At 38.7% G+C, this 24,340-nt stretch overlaps 1 protein-coding gene across 5 annotated transcripts in view; it reads left to right on the top strand.

The window, feature by feature from the left end:
* The first annotated feature begins 279 nt into the window (after positions 1 to 279).
* Positions 280 to 24,340, top strand: part of CENPI (centromere protein I) — an 85,754-nt gene continuing 61,693 nt past the window's right edge. Inside the window, exons 1-5 of one of the 5 annotated variants that reach the window (XM_040467219.1) lie at positions 280 to 398; positions 1,863 to 2,095; positions 3,213 to 3,350; positions 8,374 to 8,492; positions 8,780 to 8,887. In XM_040467219.1, coding sequence (XP_040323153.1) covers positions 1,876 to 2,095; positions 3,213 to 3,350; positions 8,374 to 8,492; positions 8,780 to 8,887 — 585 coding nt within the window. In that variant the 5' untranslated portion in view covers positions 280 to 398; positions 1,863 to 1,875. Of the gene's footprint in view, positions 399 to 496; positions 525 to 556; positions 2,096 to 3,212; positions 3,351 to 8,373; positions 8,493 to 8,779; positions 8,888 to 24,340 lie in introns of those variants that run through there. The other 4 variants (XM_040467218.1, XM_040467220.1, XM_040467217.1 and 1 more) reach the window with 4 other exon arrangements.

Raw genomic sequence — 24,340 nt, 5'->3', positions numbered from 1 at the left:
CTGAATTGCTCTTGTTAAATTCAGGAATCGAGACACTAATTGTCGGGTTTCAAGCAAAATAACAAAGGCAAACATTGTTAAGACAGTGGGAGCGCTAGCCATCACCTAGCTCTGGCAGCAACGGCCAATCAGCTAGCTCTGGCAGCAACTGCCCACACGCCCCCCGTGCCCGGGGCGGGGGCGGGGGAGCGGCTCTCCGGAATTGGGTCTGCGTCAGCCCGCTCACGGCCTCGCGTCCTTGAGTTGAAACGCAACCAATCAGGCTTCAGCAAAGCGCGCCTCTCTGCCTGGCCGCGGACTGGGTCTCCGCAGAAGCGCATGCGCGGGGCGGGGCCCATTTATTTGAATCTAGGAGGCGGTGTTTGAATTCTGGAGGCTTTGAAGAAGGAGCGTGTTAGGTGAGGTACTTTTTCTTTTTCTTTTTTTTTTTTTTAAGGAGAGACAGAACGTGAGTAGGGGAGAGGCAGAGAGAGAGTGGGAGGCATCGAATTGTCAGCACAGAGCCCGACACGGGGCTCGAACAGGTGAGGTACTTTTAAAGGCTGCGCGAAATGGGGGCCCTCAGAGCGCAGGGAATCTCCTGATTTCTGAGCAGGACTCTCCTACAAGGTGTGGCTGGGGTCGGATTTTTCCCCAGCCCAGGTATCTGTCTAGTGGGTGAGTCGCCATGGCCAAGTTCGCTCTTTGCTGGGGCAGGCTGTGAAGGGCCCGGTTCATGGGAAGCGATGATGGGACGCTTCAACTGGATGGGTTCAGAAGCTGCTATCCCTCGCTTCTTTTCTAGTACCCTAGGAAACTACTCAGAACCTAGAACTTCCCATTGGCTTAGATATACGTATTGCTCTCCTGCTCCGGCCTCATATGTTGTAGGGAGGTGGGATTGAGTAACTGTCTTTCCGACCATTTCCTTAGTTTTTCCTAATTGAGGCCAAAACTTAAAAGGCATTCTGGGTTCCTCTCTTAGCCTTTCTTTCCCTACATCCAGTTCTTTTATCACAGCCTTGCCCAGTCCATCTCCAAAACATATCAGTTATTTTCTACCCCTTCCACCGCTGTTTTAGGCCTAGTTCAGACTACAGTTATATGTCTTCTGGACTTCTGCAAGACTTTTAAAAATTGGTCTGTTTTCACTCCTTGATCCCCTAACATTCTTTTCTCCACACTGCAGCTGAAACGGTCTTACAACAAATCAGATGGTATCACTCCCCTCTTTCACACTCCTCCCCACGCTACCCCCATAAGTTTCATTAGGGTAGAGACCTTGACTGTTTTGTTATCTTATCCCTGGTAACTAGAACTGTGCTTTGCATGTAATTGATCAATAATTATTTATGGAATAAATGAGTTCACGGGGAATAATTCTGTTGTGAGAATCCTTAGTTTGGTCACCAGTTTGACTTTTGAACCGTGCAGTTTTAATTTAGCACTCACAAAGTGGTGGGCATAAAAGATTAAAAGCAAAATCAAGGAGGGTGGAGAAGTATAGGAGTGAGTGGAGAAAGTGAGATTGAATGTATGAGATGGAATAGTTTTGGACTTATTGTGTGATAGAGCCATTTTAAGAGAGCTTGCTATGTTGCTTGTACTCTTTTTTTCCACAATAAGTCAAGTTCAACTTGTAAATGTTACCTTGGAGAGTTGTTTCTCCCTATTCCTATTTAGGTCAAGGGCTTTCTGTGCAAGTTAACCTATAGACTTTGTTGCCAGGATTGTTGACAGGTATTTTGTGTGTATGCTGCTTGTGTGATAGTTATTGTGTACTGAATGTTTGGGAATACCAGGCAGATATGGTTCCTGTCTTTGTGGAGTAAAAAGGGATGCTTTGCCTGTTTAATGGTAACTTCACACTTGTTTCTGTATAGAGCATATGCAATAATGTCACCTCAAAAGAGAGTTAAGGACTCTAAGGCACAAAAGAGGACTTCACAAGATAGTGATAGTTATAAGACTAATCTCTTGGCCTTGAAAGAAGAGGACCTAAATGATTCAAAGTGCAACTTAAAACATGGACAAAACGATCCAGTGAAAGATTATGGACATGCTGATGATGAAGCAGAAGATGCTCTGAAAAGAGCAGTGAGATACTTTGAGAAAGGTAAGACAGATAATTTTTCTTATGAAAGTTCTATTTCTGTAAAAAAATATCCTACACCTTTTACTTATGGATTTTAATTTTTTAAATATTTTTTTAACTTTATTTATTTTGAGAGAGAGAGAGAAAGCATGAGCAGGGGAGGGGCAGAGAGAGGGGGGGGAGAGAGAGAGAGTCCCAAGCAGGCCCAGCACCATCAGCACAGAGCCCATTGTGAGGCTGAAACTCATGAACTGGGAGATCACGACCTGAGCCAAAACCAAGAGTGGGATGCTCAACCCACTGAGCCACCCAGGTGCTCCCTGATGGGTTTTTAAAGGAAAGCATATTTTTGTTCATTCATGCTTTTTTTTATTTAATAGGCATTTATTGAGCAGTTACTAATGTCAGTATGTTGGGTACTAGGGATACAACAACAAAACAAACTCTTGGCAGTGTGGTTTCCAAACTGCTGCACATTGGGATTATCTGAGAATCTTTAAAAAAACATTGATGCCTGGCATCCAGTCTTAGACATTTTGATTTTATTGGTGTGGAATGCAGTCTGGGCATCAGGATTTTTAAAAGTCTCCTTAGGTGATTCCAATTTGCAGCAGAGTTTGGGAACTACTGCTCTAGTATTGGATCAGCTTATAGTCTAAGTTCAGTGCTTTTAGTTACTTTAGATCAGAGATGCCAGAGCATGATTCAGTTTTCCTCACTGAAGGTGCTATTGCTCCATTGCTGTTAAATATTGTAGAATTTTAAAGGCTTTGAAACATTTTGGGGAAGACATTTTTAACATAAAGCTATTTCTTTTTTTTTATTAATTTTTTTTCAACGTTTTTTATTTATTTTTGGGACAGAGAGAGACAGAGCATGAACGGGGGAGGGGCAGAGAGAGAGGGGGACACAGAATCCGAAACAGGCTCCAGGCTCCGAGCCATCAGCCCAGAGCCTGACGCGGGGCTCGAACTCACGGACCGCGAGATCGTGACCTGGCTGAAGTCGGACGCTTAACTGACTGCGCCACCCAGGCGCCCCAAGCTATTTCCTTATAGTATCCCAAGTTGCAACTGTTGAGGTTGAAGACTGAAAGAATTTTAAAGGTCCCACTATTTAATATTGTTCCTTTTTCCAGGTCCTGTTGAAACTTCACGGAGTAGAGATAAAACCTTGGAAAAACACTTGAAAACTGTGGAAAATGTGGCTTGGAAGAGTGGGTTAGCTCCAGAAGGAATTGACATTCTACTAAATGTGGCACTTAGTGGCAAATTTGGTATGTCAAGGGGATACATTTGTCATCAGTTTGCAGTTAGTTTTGCCTTCCAGACTTTGAATTAGATTGTTTATTGGTATCAGCTGTAGTTCCTTAGTTGTACTATTCTCTTCATAAAGCCAATCTGGTAAGATTATAAAATGGACTTTTCTTGTGTTCCAGTTACCTTATGAACCAAAAGTTTCTGTGTGCATATGTTGAGAATGGTTAGTTATCACATGACTTTACAAATAGAATGTATAGACTCTTATTTCCAAATATATGGGAGTCATTTTTAGTATTTCTCTTAAGAAGCATAGATAATACTTTAAATAATGCTGCTAGAAGGCAGCTTAAGAGATCACTTGATCTGTTTCATTGCTTTTAGGTTTACTTGCTTATGACAAGTCCCTGTTAATACTGGTTCCTTTATAGTGTCTATTATCTAACAGACAATATGCTTTTGTTTTTGTGGAAATTATTTCTTTCCTCTTCTAAGTGCATTTTGAATGGAGGGGGAGAGGTTCTTAGAAATAACACCTGACCCATATTCTTTTTTACTTGACAAGAACCTTTTAACCTACTCTCATCCAAATTCAGACTCAGAAGGTATTTAAGGCCTTGAACATCCTCATTTTAAAGGTGAGGAAACTGAGACTCAGAATGGTTAAAGAGACTTGCTTAATGTCAGAGTTAGAACTGGGGAACTTCGATCTTCTAACTCCCCTTCTAGTGTTTATACTGTACCACACTGCTATTGGGCTTTCTACTTTTTTTTTTGAACTGTTAAGACATCTGTCAAAACTGGTTGCTTTATATGTTATTTCCTGGCCCTTGCATATTGGGTTCCTTTGTGTATACCCTAGCATCATGTTTTCAGGGGTGTATGTTTTAAAGCAACAACACATTACTAGCTGAAACCAAAATATGACTCCCAGGCATTTTAGTTCTCTACCTTTACTTGATTAATTCTCTGTGTTTTCCCACAAAGTTAAATTTGACCTGATAAAATTGGCTCTTCTTCTAAGCGGTTTCAGATTTTTTGGTTCTTTTATTTTTTAACGTTTTATTTATTTTTGAGACACAGAGAGAGACAGAATGAGAGTGGGGGAATGGGCAGAGAGAGAGGGAGACACAGAACTCAAAGTAGGCTCCAGGCTCTGAGCTGTCAGAACAGAGCCCAACTTGGGGCTCAAACTCATGAACTGCGAGATCATGACCTGAGCTGAAGTTGGATGCTTCATCGACTGAGCCACCCAGGTGCCCCTAAATTTTTTGGTTCTAATATCTTTCCAGGAATCCATGTTTAATTTTTTAAATGTTTTATTTATTTCATTTATTTATTTATTTATTTTTTTAATTATTATTATTTTTTATTTATATATGAAATTTATTGTCAAATTGGTTTCCATACAACACCCAGTGCTCATCCCAAAAGGTGCCCTCCTCAATACCCATCACCCACCCTCTCCTCCCTCCCACCCCCCATCAACCCTCAGTTTGCTCTCAGTTCTCAACAGTCTCTTATGCTTTGGCTCTCTCCCACTCTAACCTCTTTTTTTTTTTTCCTTCCCCTCCCCCATGGGTTCCTGTTAAGTTTCTCAGGATCCACATAAGAGTGAAACCATATGGTATCTGTCTTTCTCTGTATGGCTTATTTCACTTAGCATCACACTCTCCAGTTCCATCCACGTTGCTACAAAAGGCCATATTTCATTTTTTCTCATTGCCACGTAGTATTCCATTGTGTATATAAACCACAATTTCTTTATCCATTCATCAGTTGATGGACATTTAGGCTCTTTCCATAATTTGGCTATTGTTGAGAGTGCTGCTATGAACATTGGGGTACAAGTGCCCCTATGCATCAGTACTCCTGTGTCCCTTGGATAAATTCCTAGCAGTGCTATTGCTGGGTCATAGGGTAGGTCTATTTTTAACTTTTTGAGGAACCTCCACACGGTTTTCCGGAGTGGCTGCACCAGTTTGCATTCCCACCAACAGTGCAAGAGGGTTCCCGTTTCTCCACATCCTCTCCAGCATCTATAGTCTCCTGATTTGTTCATTTTGGCCACTCTGACTGGCGTGAGGTGATACCTGAGTGTGATTTTGATTTGTATTTCCCTGATAAGGAGCGACGCTGAACATCTTTTCATGTGCCTGTTGGCCATCCGGATGTCTTCTTTAGATAAGTGTCTATTCATGTTTTCTGCCCATTTCTTCACTGGGTTATTTGCTTTTCGGGTGTGGAGTTTGGTGAGCTCTTTATAGATTTTGGATACTAGCCCTTTGTCCGATATGTCATTTGCAAATATCTTTTCCCATTCCGTTGGTTGCCTTTTAGTTTTGTTGGTTGTTTCTAAATGTTTTATTTATTTTTGAGAGACAGAGTGAGCACAAGTGGGGGAGGGGCAGAGAGAGAGGGAGACACAGAATCTGAAGTAGGCTCCAGACTCTGAGTTGTCAGCACAGAGTCTGATGCAGGGCTCGAACTTATGAACCAGGAGATCATGACTTGAGCCAAAGTTGGACACTTAACCGATTGGGCCACCCAGATGCCCCTCCAGGAATCCATGTTTAACTAATCAGTGTCTATTGTCAATTCTATTTCTTCTCCCCTTAAAACATGTATGGAATATACAAGTATTTTCTATTTTGGAATTTCTCTTTTTTTGGTATCTTAGAAAGTAATGGTTAGAAGGTTTCCATGATGTTTGTCAGGTCTTGTGGCAAATGCATGCCTCAGCCTTGGAAACTAATATATGGCAATTTTAAAAAGAATCTCTTTCTTTCTATTCTAACTTCATTTATCTGTTAAGCTGGAATTGGAGATGTCATATGTGGCCTCCTTAATTGTTTTTCTCCTTTTCGTTATTTCTGTGATACCCTCCATCACTACTATATCTTTACATATAGCTCTTTTGCTAAGTTGAAATGCATATTCAGGGGCAGGTGTGCTACAAATTTCATAGTTAAGTACAAAAGGACTTTGGGGTGCAGTCAGTTAAGCTTCTGACTCTGGATTTTGGCTCAGGTCATGACCTCATGGTTCATGAGATTGAGCCTGTGTTGGGCTCTGTGCTGATAGTGTGGAGCCTCCTTGGGATTTCGTCTCTCCCTCTCTGCCTCTCCCCTGTTTGTGCTCTCTCTCTCTCTCTCTCAAAGTTAATAAAGTTTTGAAAAAAGGACTTCAGACACTTTAGAAATTAAAAAGTTGCTGGGAAGTATTAAGTCTATTGAATTCACCCTTTGAATTTGGTACATGTGTGAAGTGTTAGTGGTCAGACTGTTTTAAACTTTAGAAGAGTTGGGGATGGGAGTAAGGGAGAAAAGAGAAATGAAAACAAGGAACCATAGTGGAATAGAGAGATTTTTATTCTTGTGATTCATCACCTGCCATCACTGCTTCCTTCCTTCTCCACAGAATGATGGAGTAGAAATTGAGGTATATGTAGAATGAATAAATTTAGAGACTAATGTATAGCATGATGATTATAGTTAATATTGTTTTTAATGTTTGTTTATTTTTGAGAGAGAGAGAGAGACAGACAGACAGAGTGTGAGTGGGGGAGAGACTGAGAGAGAGACACACACAGAATCTGAAGCAGGCTCTAGGCTCTGAGCTGTCATCACAGAGCCCGATGTGGGGCTTGAACTCGCAAACAGTGAGATCAGGACCTGAGCCAAAGTCAGATGCTCAACTGACTGAGCCACCCAGGTGCCCCAATAGTTAATAATATTGTATTGAATACGAGAAATTTGGTCGGAGAGTAGATTTCAGGTGCTCTCACCACACACACACAAATGTTAACAATGTGAGGAGATAATTGTAAATTATCTTGGCTGTAGTAATCATTTCACTATGTATATGTGTATGATATCATCATGCTATACATCTTAAATATATGTAATTTTTATTTAAAAAATAAATAGAGGTCTTCACCCTCAGGGAAAAAAAAAGATGTGTGTAAGATATTTCTGAAGATTACCTACGGGCCAAGTTAAGATCAGTGTTATTTCCATAAATGGATGTGATCATCATCCTAGAATACATCTAAAACAAACTGTATAAGATAATTTCTAAGAATGCTAATTGCAGAAGTGAGAACTGTGTTATTATAGTGAATGGATGTGATCAGCACACTGTAATGCATGTGAAACAGTGGTTAAAGACATGGATCCAAGATGCTTTTGAAAATTCTATTTGCATGAGAAGTTGAGAATAGTTGTTTTTTCAGTGACTGGTGTGATTACCACATTATAATGCAAATGAAACAATGTTTATGTACCCAAAAAATTGATGAGATATGCATTTAATTCTTTAAACCTTCATAAGCAGAAATTGATATAGGGTGTATACAAAGCTATTTGCAGCATCACTTCTATTACCAGATGGGAGAATACCATGGAAGCCAGAGAGTATGATGGAAAGATTGGACCAGTATAGAATGATATTACTGCCAGCTAATTCCAAGAATAGCTGTTTCATTCTGCTGTCCTCCCCACTTTTTGGGAGGGATGGAGAATACAAATATATTTATTCTTAAATGAAGCAGCTCATGCAATATGTCTGTCTGTAGCTTTAAATAAGAATCTATTGTGCCATTAAAAAATAATAACTAAATAAAAAATAATCTTTGAAATTTGTAAGGCTTTTTTTGAAGTATAATTCACATTCCATAGAATTCACTCTTCAAGTATGCAGTTCAGGATTTTTTTTAGCATATTCACAGAGTTGTACAATCATCACCACTCTCTAATTCCCACACATTTTCATCACCCCAAAGAGAAACACTGTACTCATCCTCCCTTTTTAAATAGAAATATAGAGTCAAAGAATTTGCTTTATAGTTTATATTAGAAGTTAAAGGTACATTTTTTTTGAAACTATGTTTTGAAATGATGATAAGAGATCTATCAAATATTACTCACTGTTTATTGCCTTCAGTATACAGTGAGATTTTTTTGGACTAAGTGAATAATAGTAAAGTAATAAACAAGATTCTAAAATGTAGTTTAATTTGCAGTTTTGTCTGCTTTCCAGGAAACGTTGTAAACACTCGGATATTGAAGTGCATGATTCCAACAACTCTAATATCAGAAGATTCTGTGGTTAAGGCGGTCTCCTGGCTTTGTGTTGGCAAGTGTTCTGGTAGCACCAAGGTAATCTTTTTAAACACTTTGATGATAAGTCCTTCAGAACCACTTAAGGGCTGGCAAGGAAGAGCCACTTACGGAGTAATGGCAGTGGCTTTTTGTGGAAAGCCTGTGGTTTTGGAACAATATAACTTGATGCAGGGACTCTGCTCAAGCAGAAATTTTTTACTGAGATATAAAATCTATTATCCTACTTTGTGCTAGAGGCTTCTAAAATAGCCCTGAGTGGGCAATTAAGCTCTCTCCTGTGCCAGTTACATTTCTCTAAAGATAAGCATTTTGTCTCTTGATAGGTACTTTTTTATCGTTGGCTGGTTGCTATGTTTGACTTCATTGATCACAAGGAGCAAATTAACTTACTCTATGGCTTCTTTTTTGCCTCATTGGAAGATGATGCACTGGTAAGTAAAAATTGGACAACATTATGCATCAATCAAATGGTACGCTCTTGTATATTGACACATGATGTGTGCGTCAAAGTGCCACACAATGAGTTTTTCCTTATTTTTATTTATTTTTAAATGTTAATTTATTTATTGAGAGAGTGAGGCAGAGCACGCATGCGCATGAGCTGGGGAAGGGAAGAGAGAGAGAAATCCCAAGCAGGCTCTGCGCTGTCAGACACAGGGCTCAAACTCATGAACCCATGAGATCATGACCTGAGCCAAAACTGAGAGTTGGATACTCAACTGGCTGAGCCACCCCAGTGCCCTGTTTTTCCTTATTTTAAATATTTTTTTAAGTTTTTTAAGTTTGTTTGTTTGTTTATTTATTGAGAGAGAGAGAGAGAAAGAGAGAGAGAACGCGAGCAGGGAAGGGCAGAGAGATAGAGGGACAGAGGATCCAAAGCCGGGTCTATGCCAACAGCAGATAGCCAGCAGAGAGCTTGATGCGGGACTTGAACTCATGAACCGTGAGATCATGACCTGAGCTGAAGTTGGAGGCTTAACTGACTGAGGCACTTAGTTGCCCCTGTTTTTCCTTATTTTAAAATAGTCAGCGGCACCTGGGTCGCTCAGTTGGTTAAGCTTCTGACTTTGGCTCAGGTCATGATCTCATGGTTCGTGAGTTTGAGCCCCATGTTGGACTCTGTGCTGACAGCTCAGAGCCAGAGCCTACTTTGGATTCTGTGTCTCCCTCTCTCTCTGCCCCTCCCCAGCTCATGCTCTGTCTCTGTCTCTTTCTCTCTCTCTCTCTTTCTCTCTCAAAAAATAAGTAATAAACATTTAAAAAAAAAAGGGGGCTCCTGGGTATCTCAGTTAGTTGAGTGTTCCCCTCGGCTCAGGTCGTGATCTCACAACATGTGAGTTAGAGCCCTGCGTCGGGCTCTGGGCTGACAGCTCAGAGCCTGGAGCCTGCTTAGGATTCTATGTCTCCCTCTCTGCCCCTCCCCTGCTTGTGCTATCTCTCTCAAAAATAAACATCAAAAAAATTAAAAATAAACATTAAAAAAATTAAAAATAAAATGTTGAACATATAGAAAAGTATAAAGCATAACACTCTTGCACCTGTCTTTCATATTAACAAAGTTTTTACCATATTTGCTTTATATTTTCTTTTAAGGAAATAAAATGTTACAGATAGAATCAACTCCACATTGGAGTCTCTGCTAATTTAGGGCAGTGATTGTAATCTTTTCCCTTTAAAACCACTTTAACAGAGTCCTGTGGGTCACTTATTCTACATTTTCTTGTATTACCACTGCAAAAACCTCATCAGAATTAATGAGGAGAGGATTGCTTTTGATAAGATGCTAGTGGACTGATTTTGATGAAATAGCATAATTATTCCCCTTGAAAACATTAGTAACTCTAAGAAATCAATCTGCTGTCCACCTGGAAGACTTTCAAGGGCCATCAGTAGTTCGTAGACCGTGTGAATCATTCATTTAACCAAATTCCTCTTGGCTTTGGAAAGGAAATTCATTCATTGATTTTACTTTTAAAAATTGATGTTTTCACTGTATTTGTTGCATTGTACTAGGCACTGTAGAAGATTAAAAGTTTAGCAGAGAGTTTCTGTATTCCAGGGATTTAAAATCCAGTTGGGGGATTAAGGAAAGTACATAAAGTTAAATAATACCTTAAGAGTTAAATTATCAAAGATAGTATATGACAATGTGGGGATAATAATTGCTGTGACTTTTCCAGGAAGGAAGAGAGCACTGTAAACCAGAGTGATTAGAAAAAGCATCATAAATAAAGTATGTGGGCGTCAGGCTAGTCCTTGAAGTTTGAATAGGATGTGAGATTTGATAAAAGGAAATATTATTTCATATGACAGGAACATTTCAAGCAAAGTTGTTAGCTGTGTAAATTTTGTTCCCAGAGAACTTCAATAGATCAGTCTGACTTAACTACAGTTGTGTCAGGCAGTGGGGGAAGGTAGGGCTGAAAAAGTTGGATGAGGAAAGATTGTAGAGGTCTTAAGGTGATGCTAAAGAATTTGAACTTTATCCTCTATCCAATGGGGAAATCTGATAATTTTTGGGAAGAACATGTTGAAAGCAGAATTGTTGGAAGTTGTGTTTAGTATGCCAAACAATATGAATAAGGAGAGAGGCTAGTGTTGGGAAGAATAGTTAGGAGACTAATATGATAATCCAGGTATAAAGTGATGAAGTCCTAGACTAGAAATTCTCAAATATGATTTGTGGGCCCCTTGAGTCTCCCTGATTCAGGAGTTCTGAGAAGTCAAAATTATTTTCATAGCAATGTCAAGATATTATCTGCTATTTTCATTGTGTTGGCATTTGCACTGATGGTGCTATAAAGTAATGGTGAATATAACTGGTGCCTGAGGGGCAACTGGGTGGCTCAGTTGGCTAAGCGTCTGAGTTCAGCTCAGATCATGATCTCATGGTTTGTGAGTTCGAGCCCCGCGTTGGGCTCTGTGCTTACAGCTTGGAGCCTGGAACCTGCTTCGATTCTGTGTCTCCCTCTCTTTCTGCCCCTCCCCAGTTTGTGCTCTGTCTCTCTTTCTCTCTCACTCTCTCACTGGTGCCTTAGCCAGAATCAGGGCAGTGGGGCCAAACTGTATTAATGGTCATTTTGTTCTTCACTGTAGTAAAAAACAAAAATGCTAGTTTCTCTTAATGTCTCAAATGAAGCAGTAAAAAATAATGCATTAATTTTACTAAATTTCAACCTTTGAGACATGTTTTTAATATTCTGTGTGATGAAATAGGAAGTACAAATAAATCCCATCTGTGTACTAAAGTATAATTGTTGTCCTGAGGAATAGCACTTATGTGATTGAGTTGTGAGCTAAACTAGCTGCTTTCTTCATGGAATACCATTTTTACTTGAATGACTGACATTTAAACTATGGTTATTCAGATGTGGGTATTTGGCAGATGTTTTCTCAAAAATGAAAAGCCAGCCTGTCATTTCAAAGGAAACAACTTGAAGTATTTGTTCCCACTGATTTGAGCTTTCAAGTGAAAATTATGAGTTGGGAAAATTTGTATCTACCACTGTGAACTTGACAGCTTCCCAATACTTAAACTTTTCTGATGAGATTGGTAACAATAATAATAAATGTGAATTGTAATGAAATGTGTCAATATTTGGAAGCTTGGTATAACTCAATAAACCAGTCTTTTCCAGATGACTAAGTATGATGTTATAAAATTATACATGGGTAAAAGATCCATTCAAAATGCAAGATATATCAATGAATTTTATTTATTTACATAATACTTTTTCAAAAGACTTTATTTCTTTAATGTTTTTTCAATAGACTTTAATTTTATACACCAATGAATTTTAATAGAACAGTACAAAGAGTTCATTGATAAGGTTTCAGATTCCACATTGCAGCTAACCCTTAAGAGACTACCACTTATCAAGACTAATATACACCATTTTATGAAAAGGCTATTAAAATATTCCTTTCTTTTTCAACTACATGTCTGTGAGGCTAGATTTTCTTCATTTACTTCAGTGAAAACAAACCAGGTTTAGTGCTGAAGCAGAGAATCCAGCTGTATTCTATTAAGTCTGAAACATTAATGTCACTCTAGTCATTTTTTTTTTGGAGAATTAGTAGTTTTTCATAAAATAAGTCATTTATGTTAGCATGTAATGGGTTTATTATTTTTTAATGGATTAATAACCATTTTTAAATTTGTCAGTTTTAATTTCTAATATGGTGGGTATCTATAGATATAAACCAGATAAACAAAAGCTCTTTGGGATCCTCTAAGTTTTAAGAACGTAAAGAGTCTTGAGACCAAAAGGTTTGAGAACCACTGTCCTAAACTAAGGAGGTGGCAGTGGGGATGAAAAAGTGAAAGGACAGGTTTTGGTGGAAATTATAAAGGAAGAATTGACAGGATCTGGTACCTAAACTGGATTAAGGAAAGGATCAGGAGATCAAGATCTGAGCCATTTCTCAGCATGGCTCAGAATGATGGTACCTTTGAACATGAAAGGGAAGGAGGTAGTTTTGGAAGGCATATAATATATTTGGATTTAGATGTACAAAGTTTGAGAGCACAAGGCATCCTGTAGAAATTCACTTAATGAACATTTATTACCTGCATACTATGCCAGACATTGAATTTAGAATTGAAAATACAAATAACAGTAAGACATAATAATATATGTGAGGCTTATATGCTAGGCATTCGGTGCTTTATATACAGTTATTTTATCAACTCTAAGATGCCATCAATTGTAAGAGACATCATTATCTTATGAACCACTACTAAAAAGTGCTGTCATTAAAACTGTCATATGGCATCAATTATAAGATTAGTCCTATTTTCAGAGATTTAAAATGTAAAAAAAATATTGGATTATGTAAAGTATTTTTTCTAGTCCTGGGGTTCTGAAATATTCCTTTAAAATTCAATATTTTTTTACATCAATGTTCCTTTAAAAAAATATTGAGGGGCATCTGGCTGGCTCAGTCAGTGAAACATGTGACTTGATCTTGGGTCATGAGTTCAAGCCCCATGTTAGACACAGAGCTTACTTTTAAAATATGTTTATTGAGCACCTACTATTTTCTGTACTTGTGCTGTCCAATATGGTAGCCATTAACCTCATGTGACTAGTGGACACTAGAAAGTTAGCTGGGCCAAACTAAAATGTGTGTAAGTATAAAATATACACCAGATAAAATGTGGTTTTAACCCATTTAAGTCTCTTGACAACCTTAAAAGATATAGGCTTTTATCCTTATTTTATTATTTTCTTTAAAAATTTTTAATGCTTTAATTTTTTAAATTTAATTTATTTTTTTTTTATTTACATCCAAGTTAGCATATAGTGCGACAATGATTTCAGGAGTCAGTTCCTTAATACTCCTTACCCAGTTAGCCCATCCCCCTTCCCACAACCCCTCCAGTAACCCTCTGTTCTCCATATTTAAGAGTCTCTTATGTTTTGTCCCCCTCCCTGTTTTTTTTTTTAATTTTTTTAATGTTTATTCATTTTTTGAGAGAGAGAGGGACAGAGCGTGAGTTGGGGAGGAGAAGAGAGAGAGGGAATCACAGAATCTGAAGCAGGCTCCAGGCTCTGAGCTGACAGCATAGAGCCCGACGCAGGCCTCGAACTCACAAACTGTGAGATCATGACTGAGCCAAAGTGGATGCTCAACCGACTGAGCCACCCAGGTGCCTCACCCCCTCCCTGTTTTTATATTATTTTTGCTTCCCTTCCCCTATGTTCATCTGTTTTGTATCTTAAAGTCCTCATATGAGTGAAGTCATGATTTTTGTCTTTCTTTGACTGATTTCGCTTAGCATGATACCCTCTAGTTCCATCCACATAGTTGAAAGTAGCAAAATTTCATTCTTTTTGATTGCTGAGTAATACTTCATTGTGTATGTATACATACATATCACATCTTCTTTATCCATTCATCCATCAATGGCTATGGATAGTGCCGCTATAAATATAGAGGTGCATGTGCCCCTTCAAAACAGCATACCTGTATCCCTTGGATAAATACCTAGTAGTGTAATTGCTGGCTCGTAGGGTTGTTCTATTTTTAATTTTTGAGGAACTGCCATACTGTTTTCCAGAGTGGCTGCACCAGTTTGCATTCCCACCAGCAGTGCAAAAGTGTTCTTCTTTCTCCACATCCTCGTCACATCTGTTGCCTGAATTGTTAATGTTAGCCATTCTGACAGGTGTAAGGTGGTATCTCATTGTGGTTTTGATTTGTATTTGCCTGATGATGAGTGATGCTGAGCATTTTTTTCATGTGTCAGTTGACCATCTGTATGTCTTCTTTGGAGAAGTGTCTATTCATGTCTTTTACCCATTTCTTCCCTGAATTATTTGTTTTTGGGTGTTGAATTTGATAAGTTCTTTATAGATTTTGAATGCTAACCCTTTATCTGATATCTTGTTTGCATGTATCTTCTCCTATTCTGTCGGTTGCCGTTTAGTTTTGCTAATTGTTTCCTTCCCTGTGCAGAAGCTTTTTATCTTGATGAGGTCCCAATAGTTCATTTTTGCTTTTGTTTCCCTTGCCTCTGGAGATGTGTTGAGTAAGAAGTTGCTGCAGCCAACGTCAAAGAGGTTTTTGCCTGCTTTCTCCTCAAGGATTTTGATGGCTTCCTGTCTTACATTTAGGTCTTTCATCCATTTTGAGTTTATTTTTGTGTATGGTGTAAGAAAGTGGTCCAGGTTCATTTTTCTGCATGTCACTGTTCAGTTTTCCCAGCACCATTTGCTGAAGAGAGTGTCTTTATTCCATTGGATATTCTTTCCTACTTTGTCAAAGATTAGTTGGCCATATGTTTGTGGGTCTATTTCTGGCTTATTTATTCTGTTCCATTGATCTGAGTGTCTGTTTTTGTGCCATTAATTTTTTAATGTTTATTTATTTTTGAGAGAGAGACAGAGCACGAGTGGGGGAGGGGCAGAGAGAGAGGGAGACACAGATTCTGAAGTAGGCTCCAGGCTCTGAGCTGTCACCATAGAGCCCGACGTGGGGCTGGAACTCACGAACCACGAGATCATGACCTGAGCCTGAAGTTGGACGCTTAACAGACTGAGCCACCCGGGTGCCCCCATTTTATTTTATTTTTTGAGAGAGAGAGAATGAGAGAGACAGAGTGTGAGCAGGGGCGGGGCAGAGAGAGAGGGAGACATGGAATCCAAAGTAGGCCCCAGGCTGTGAGCTGTCAGCACAGAGCCTGACGCAGGCTTGAACCCACAAACCGTGAGATCATGACCTGAGCCACAATTGGACGTTTAACCAACTGAACCACCCAGGCGCCCCTTTGTTTTTCTAGAGATGAGAAGTCTTGAGGCAGAAAGAAGTCAAAAATTACCCAGGGTCACATGACTACAGCCAGGATTTACGGCAAAATTGTATCATTCCCTTTTTAGAGAAGAGACAACTGAGGCATGGAAAAGCTAAATAACTTTGCTGAGGTAAGCTACCTAGTAAGAGACTTAGCCTGGAAGATCTTTAAAGGTAGTAGGGGAAAAGATAAGTACAAGGTGATAAATCCTATGAGAGTATCCACAGGGTTCTGTGGTGGTATAGAGGAAAGGCATCAAAATAAGACTAGGGATCAGAGTTAAAATTATAGGAATTTGTTTCTGTAGGAAGCAAGATACCTCTCCTGACAATAAGGAAAAAGGATGGGTGTTGATGCTAATACATGTGTGGGTTAGTAAGGGACACAGTTGAGGGAATTCCTGCCCAGTGGTAATTTTTTTTCAAGTTTTCACTCAAGTAGGAGGCAAAGTTTTCTAACAGTGAGGAGGGGAAGATAAAATGCTATGTTTGAGGAGACAGTATACATTTTGAAATAGCTTCTGATGGAAATGGGAATGGGAGATGATTAGAGACAGAAGTTTTGAAGGCCCAGATGGGGTTAGAGAGCATGGATATGTGATGTTACTAATATGCAAAGGATAGGTCAGATAAGAATACAAGAGCATGATTGAGCTGATGGACCAGGGAGTCTAGATAGAAAGGGGAAGTAGGTGAAGACAGAAGAGGGCAGACTGGGAACATACACAGCAGGGGTTTGGAATGCTTTGGTGATTGTCAAGACCTGTAGTGGGGTTAAAAGCTGGAATAATAGGAAATTGTTGCATTGGAGTTTAAGGTTCAGGAGTCGATGGTTCAGTGTGATGACAAGATTCAGAGTGACCATGGCGAGAGAGTTGTTGAAGTAGAGTGAGGGAATAAGGTTATTGGAATTGACATTTTCTCTTTCCTTATGGATTTGTTGTTGCTGCCCGTCTATCGATTATGGAGTAAAGTATGTTGAAAATCTCCCACTGTGATGGAAGATTTGTCAGTTTTTCTTTAAAGTTCTGTCAGTTTTTGCTTTATTTATTTTGAATCTGTTATTAGGTGTTTGCCCGATTATAGCTTTCTTATCATTCTGATGAATCAAACCTGTTATCATGGAGTAACTCTTTGGGGTGCCTGGGTGGCTCAGTTGCTTAAGTGTCCGACTCTTGATATGGCTCACATTGTGTTATCGCTGTCATGAGATTGAGCCCATTATGCTCTGCTCTGAGTGCAGAGCCTGCTTGGGATTCTCTCCCTCCCTCTTTCTCTGCTCACCCCCCCAAATAAATAAACATGGAGTAACTCTTTGTTATTGGAAATGCTTTTTGTTTTAGTCTGTTTTGTAGGAGACTGACATTGCTACTCTGGCTTTATTTTGGATGGTAGTTGCTTGGTATATTTCCATCTTTTGGGGTTTTACTTAATCTTTTTTCTTTTTTGTCCTCATGTCTTAGATGCCTCTTTTAAATAGTATGTAACTAGATTTTATTTTTAAATCCTGTTTGATGATTTTTGTCTTTAATCTAGACAATTATTTACCTGTGTAGTGATTATTGATATACTAGGAATAAATTCAAAGATCTTATTTGAAACTTTCTAAATGATTGGCTTTTTTCTGCCTTCCCCCCCCCTTCTCTGTTATTTTCGATTGATTGTGGTTTTCCCCCTATTCTTGTTTGGAAGTTAGTTATACATTCTGTGTGTGTTCTTTTAGGTGTTATTGTATCTATTTTAACATGCATATTTATTGTAAAAATGTACAACAATGTCACTCTTCCTACTGTTTTTCTTCTGGAAAATATAGTTATTTTTCATAGAATATGTTATTTATGTTAGCATGTAATGGGCATATTATTTTTTTAATGAATTGATAAACATTTCAATTTTTCTCAGTTTTAATTTCTAATATGATTTTTCATAGAGTCTAAAGGTAACCAGTATCTTTACCCTCATCTTAAATGAGGCAAGGTCCTAAGAACGCTTTACCTCTGATCAAAGCCTTTCCAGATATGCTATTGTCTTGTTTTAGTTCTATCTCATTCTTCTCCACCCTTCTCCACATGCACATGAAGTTGACATCATTATCTTCACAGTTGATGTTTGTTTAGATTTGCCCACTTATTTACCAATATCTTTGCTTACCATTTGTTTTTGCATCTCAGACCTTCAATCTGAGATCAATTTCCTTTAGAATATTCTTTCAGTGAGAATCTTTTGATAGTAAACTGTTGTTGTCTGAAAATGTCTTAGAGTGCCCTGTTCTAGGGTGACAGTTAAATTCTCTCAGAACATTGAAAATATTATTCCACTGGCTCTTTCTTTCTCTTGTTGTTGAGTCTGTTTAATTGTAATCTGTCATTTCTTCTTTTCTCTCTGGGTACTTTTTAAGAACAGCTTTATTGAGATATAATTCACATATCATACAGTCTACCTCCTCAAGGTATACAATTCACTGGTTTTTAGTATGTTCACAGATATTTGCAACCATGAGAATAGTCAATTTTAGGACATTTTCATTACTCCCAAAACCCCATACTCTTTATCTGTCATTCCCCCATCTTTCTATTTAGGGGTTCCTAAACAACTCCTAATTTATTTTCTGACTTTAAATATTTGCCTGTTTTTTAAATTTAATTCCAAGTTAGTTAACATACAGTGTAATCTTGGCTTCAGGAGTAGAGCCTAGTGACTCATCACTTACATGTAACACCCAGTGCTCATCCCAACAAGTGCCCTCCTTAATGCCCATCACCCATTTAGCCCATACCCCCCACCCCAATGTCTCCAGCAACCCTCAGTTTGTTCTCTGTATTTAAGAGTCTCTTATGGTTTGTATCCCTCTCTGTTTTTATCTTATTTTTCCTTCCCTTCCCCTCTGTTATCTGTTGTGTTTCTCAAATTCTACACATGAGTGAAATCATGATACCTTTCTCTGACTGACTTATTTCACTTAACATAATACTCTCTAACTCCATCCATGTTGTTGCAAATGGCAAGATTTCATTCTTTTTCATCGCTGAGTAGATTTGCCTATTTCTAATCTATTTTCTGTCTTCAGAGACTTGCCTATTCTGGACATTTCATATAAATGGAATCATATGTAGTCTTTTATGACTGGCATCTTTTACTTAGCATAATGTTTTCAAGGTTCATCCATGTTGTATCATATATCAATACTTCATTTTTTTAACCTGTTATATTTTTTCCATAACATAAAATTTACCACTTTAACTATTTTTTTTTATTTTTAAGTTTATTTATTTTTGGGACAGAGAGAGACAGAGCATGAACGGGGGAGGGGCAGAGAGAGGGAGACACAGAATCGGAAACAGGCTCCAGGCTCTGAGCCATCAGCCCAGAGCCCGACGCGGGGCTCGAACTCACGGATCACGAGATCGTGACCTGGCTGAAGTCGGACGCTTAACCGACTGCGCCACCCAGGCGCCCCACCACTTTAACTATTTTTAAGTGTATAGTTCATTGGCATTAATTGCATCACTACTATCTATTTCCAAAATGTTTTCATTGCCCTAACAGAAACTCTACTCATTACACAGTAACTCTCCATTCCTCCTTCCCCCAGCACCTGGTAACCTCTAATCTACTTTCTGTCTCTATGAATTTGCTTATTCTATACACCTTATATAAGTAGAATCATACAATTTTTGTCGTTTTGTGTCTGGCTTCTTTCACTTAGCATAATGTCTTCAAGTTTCATCCAGGTTATAGCATGTATCAGATTTTCATTCACGTTTATGACTGAATAATTTTCCATTGTGTGTATATACCACATTTTGTTTGTTCACAAGTTGATGGACTCTTGGGTTGTTTCTCTTTTGGCTACCATGAATAATGCTGCAGTCACCATTGGCATACAAGTAACTGTTCAAGTCCTTGCTTTCAATTCTGTTGGATATATACCTAGCAGTGGAATTGCTGTGTTGTATGTTAATTCTATGTTTAGAATTTTGAGGAATCACCAAGCTGTTTGGACCATTTACTAGCAGTGTATGAGGGTACCAATTTCATCATGTCCTCACCAACTTAATTTGTCTGACTTTTTGACTTCAGCCATCCTACTGGATGTAAAGTGGTATTTAGTTGTGGTTTTGATTTGTGTTTCTCTAATGATTAGTGATGTTGAACATCTTTTCATGTGCTTATTGGCTATGTATATATCTTTTTTAGAGAAATGTCTATTCAGATCCTTTGCCCATTTTTAAATTGGGTATCTTTTTATTACTGGATTGTAAGTGTTCTTTGTATATTTTAGGTACAAGTCCCTTATCAGATATGTTTTTTCTGGGAAATACAAGCTGGAACCACTTAAAATTATTCACTTGAGGTTTTCCGGGTCATATCACTAGTGTAAATTCAAACTGTAGACCTATATATGACTGGCTTGTGGTTACATATTCTTTGGAATGGCTTTATTTTCCTTTCACCCATCCCCAAGGCCAGGACAGGCAAGTTTACTTGCCGTCCTCTTCAGCACAGTGGGGTTTGTTTTTATTTCATACCTGGGTGCTTAGGGTGTGGTTCTTGAGGTTCATAGTTTTCTTTCTTTTTAAAATTTTTTATAATGTTTATTTTTGAGAGAGAATGAATGAGCAGGGAAGGGGCAGGGAGAGAGGGAGACAGAGGATCTGAAGTGGGCTCCATGCTGACAGCAGACAGCCCGATGTGGGGCTCAAACTCATGAACAGCGAGATCATGACCAAAGCTGAAGTCAGACGCTCAACCGATTGAGCCACCCAGGTGCCCTGAGGTTTCTAGTTTTCTAATAGATCCTTTGTATATTCCACACATTGGATGGTTTCTAGTTTTCTAATAGATCCCTTGTATATTCCATACATTGGGTGGGTCCTAAGCTTTATCACCTGCCTACCCGTCTCCTACCTCCCTTTGTAGCTATTAAAGCTGTAAGTTCAAGATTTTTAAGGTTTGGCAGAAATCTTGGGGTGAGAACTTGTTCAATATTCAGTGTTCTCTCTTTCACTTTGTTTTTGGGAGCTGCAGTTCTTTGCTTTCATGCCAGCTCAGAAATGTACTTAAACAGCTGGATACAATGTAAAACAACATTTCTGAGTTGGCAAGAAAGCAGGCAGGGTCAATCAGGGTATCTAATATACAGTAGTTCTATAAATGGTGATCAGGTCATTGGAATTCAGAAGTCAATAAGCTGTAAGGACAAGGTGATTTGTTGATAGAGACATTAAAATCTTCTGACATGCGGTTGGGATTAGGGTTATAGTAGAAGACTGAGTCAGACGTGTAAGTCCTCAGCGAACTTTTGGAAGTCACTAAGAGGTTAGTAGTGAGCAGATAGAGTATAGGTAAGTTGGAGGTACTGAAGTTGGGTGGACTAAGTGTCAAAGGAAGTCTTTTTCTATGCAAGAATGAAAGAGAAGTACCTTGAATAACAAGAGTAACTAATGTTCATCCCTTTGTTTGTCCTGTGGTACACAGGAGTGGATGAATGGTAAGTAGTATGTGATCGACTCTCCTTTACCTTTGACATCTCTCTTAACTTCATATGGTTTTTGTTCTTAAACTAATCAAAATACAAAACAAATGAATTCTATGTTTAAGCATACTTTGTTAAGAGTGGGAAATACTAAAGCATGCTTTCCCCTTTCTTGTAATAGCTTAATAGACTGAGTTCTTCCAGGCAGAGACTGAGCATTTTATAACCCAAGTATTTAGTAACACTGTTCATGGCACATAGAATATAAACTTCATAAGAGCCGGCCTTTTTGTCTGTTTTAGTCACTGCTCAATAAATTTTTGTTTCATGAATGAATGAATGAACACAAGATAATCATAAATGTTTGTCAGATCATATACCTGTACTTGAATGGTTTTCATGATGCTGATGAGTTTCTTGATCAGCTTGGCAAGAGGGAGGGGGACCTACTTTTTTTCTTTTTCTTTACCCTTTTTCTGTCTCTTAAAAATATTTATTGAAGTATATATGTAGAGAAAATTGACTATATCATAATTGATCAGCTCAATTAATTTTCATAAACTGAACACATTTGTGTAAATATCACCCACATCAAGAAATAAGGAACCTAACTTTTAAAAGCATTACTTCAGAAAGTTATTTTCATATAATTTGGTGGGAGCCTGACTCTTTAGTGACTCAGAGGCAGTGCTTACCATTTGCCAGAAAGACAATTGTAAAGTCCTAGATGTATATGAGTTTTTCCTTTTTAGATGTGATTGAAAAAGAACGTCAGAGTTCCTATAATGTTGGAGCCCAGAGCAAGTGATTGTGTGACATGCATTCATACCCAGCATGACAAATAGTGTTGCTAATGGTTTATATCCTAGGGATATGAGGTAGTGAGTTTTTTACTCAATGTTACTGTATTTTGTGTAGATTATATCAGACTTGGTCATAATGTATGTCCTTTCCTTAAGAAAAAACCCTGTATCTAAATTCATGCTTCTTACAAGTATGTGCAGAATGTGAACCCATTTCTAAGTAGAGGACAGGCAATATGGAATGTTGTACTTCAGATTTTAAAGTTTAGATTCATGATTACCAAAATACAAATTTGTTTAAAGAAAGTCTTTGCTTTTGTTGCCTTCTCTAATTCCATTACATCACTTACTTTTTAAAAAAATGTTTATTTTTGAGAGAGAGCATGTGCACACGCAGGGGAGGGGCAGAGAGGGAGAGAAAGTCCTAAGCAGGCTCTGCGCTATCAGCATCGAGCCCCATGTGGGGCTCCATCCCATGAATTGTGGGATCATAACCTGAGCCGAAATCAAGAGTCAGATACCTAACTAACTAAGCCATCCAGGTGCCCCTACTTTTTTTCTACAGCAAGTGTTGGCAAATTTTTTCTTAAAGTGCCGACTAGTAAATATTTAGGTTTAAGGGCCATACTGTCTCTGTCACAACTGCTCATTCTGCTGATGTAGTGTGAAAGCAGCTATAGACAATACATAAACGACTGTGGCAATATTCCAATAAAACTTTATTTATAATGACCAGTGATGGGCTGGATTTGACCCACAGGTTATTGTTTACTTGTCCCTGTGATAGATTATTTACTTGCCCAATAAACAGATGTTCTAAATTGAATGATCTCCAATTTATGGAGGCTTTTTCTTTCATGTTTTATTTTGTGGCTATCATTTTCTTTTCTGAAAGAAAGAAAAAAAAAAAAACGCCGCCCTCTGGTCCTAAAGATTTTCTCCTAGGGGCACCTGGATGGCTCAGTTAGTTAAGCATCTGACTTCAGCCCAGGTCATGATCTCTAGTTTGTGGGTTTGAGCTCCACATTGGGTTCTGTGCTGATGGCTCAGAGCCTGCAGCCTGCTTCAGATTCTGTGTCTCCCTCTCTCTCTGCCCCTCCCCTGCTCATGCTCTGTCTCTTCTTCAAAAAGAAAGGTTAAAAAAAATAGATATTCTCCTATGTTTTCTTCTAGAACAGGTAGTGGCAAACTTTTCCTGTAAAGAGCCAGGATAGTAAATATTTTAGGCTCTGTGGGCCATCGACCTCTGTCACAACTACTCAGCTCTGCTGTTGTAGCAGGAAAGCAGCCATAGAGAGTTCATAAATGAAATGTGTGTAGCTATGTTTTGCTAAAACTTCATTTACAAAACCACATGAACTGCAGTTTGCTGACCCCTAATCTAGAATAAAATCTCAATAAATGGACACTCAAAATGAAATGTTATAAAGGAACCAGTCATTCAGTAACTTAAGTAACAAATCTATTGAATGTGTGCTCTTTGCCAAACTGAGAGCTAAATGGTTAATTAAATTATGGAGTATCCACTCATTGTCATATTAAGATCATTGAAAATGATTATTTTGAAGACAAAGCAACATGGGAAAATGCTTTTAAGTGGGAAACAAGATAAAAGTTTGTTTGTATCTTAAATACAGACTACTGGAAGGAATGCATGAATTTTTGTTAGGTAGAAGGATCTTTTTTTTTTTAATTTTTTAATATTTATTTTTGAGAGAGAGCAAGAGAGAGAGACAGAGCATGAGCATGGGAGGGGCAGAGGGAGTGGAAGACAGAATCTGAAGCAGGCTCCAGGCTCTGAGCTGTCAGCACAGAGCCTGATGCTGGGCTCGAGCGCACAAGCCATGAGCTCATGACCTGAGCTGAAGTTGGATGCTTAACTGACTGAGCCACCCAGGTGCCCCTAGAAGATCTTTTTCTCTTTTTAAATTGTCTTCAGTGTTTCTGTATTCCAAAAGAAACTTAAAAATAGTGTAATGAGATACCAATTAAAGCTATTGGTTTTTACCACTACTATGTTGTATGAAAAAGGGAAGCTTTAAGAGCTATTGTTCAGCAAAATTCTGCAGCCTTTTTACTTAATCAGGATAAAATTGACATTTGAGGAAGATGCGTTGCCACTCTGTTCAAGATATATTGTCATTTCTGGGGCGCCTGGGTGGCGCAGTCGGTTAAGCGTCCGACTTCAGCCAGGTCACGATCTCACGGTCCATGAGTTCGAGCCCCGCGTCAGGCTCTGGGCTGATGGCTCAGAGCCTGGAGCCTGTTTCCGATTCTGTGTCTCCCTCTCTCTCTGCCCCTCCCCCGTT

This window comes from Herpailurus yagouaroundi, unplaced genomic scaffold (assembly GCF_014898765.1).
Source record: "Herpailurus yagouaroundi ecotype Mexico unplaced genomic scaffold, PumYag 67383, whole genome shotgun sequence".
NCBI lineage: Eukaryota > Metazoa > Chordata > Mammalia > Carnivora > Felidae > Herpailurus > Herpailurus yagouaroundi.
Note: the sequence above shows the minus strand (reverse complement) of the source record. Positions and strands in the feature narration are given on the sequence as shown.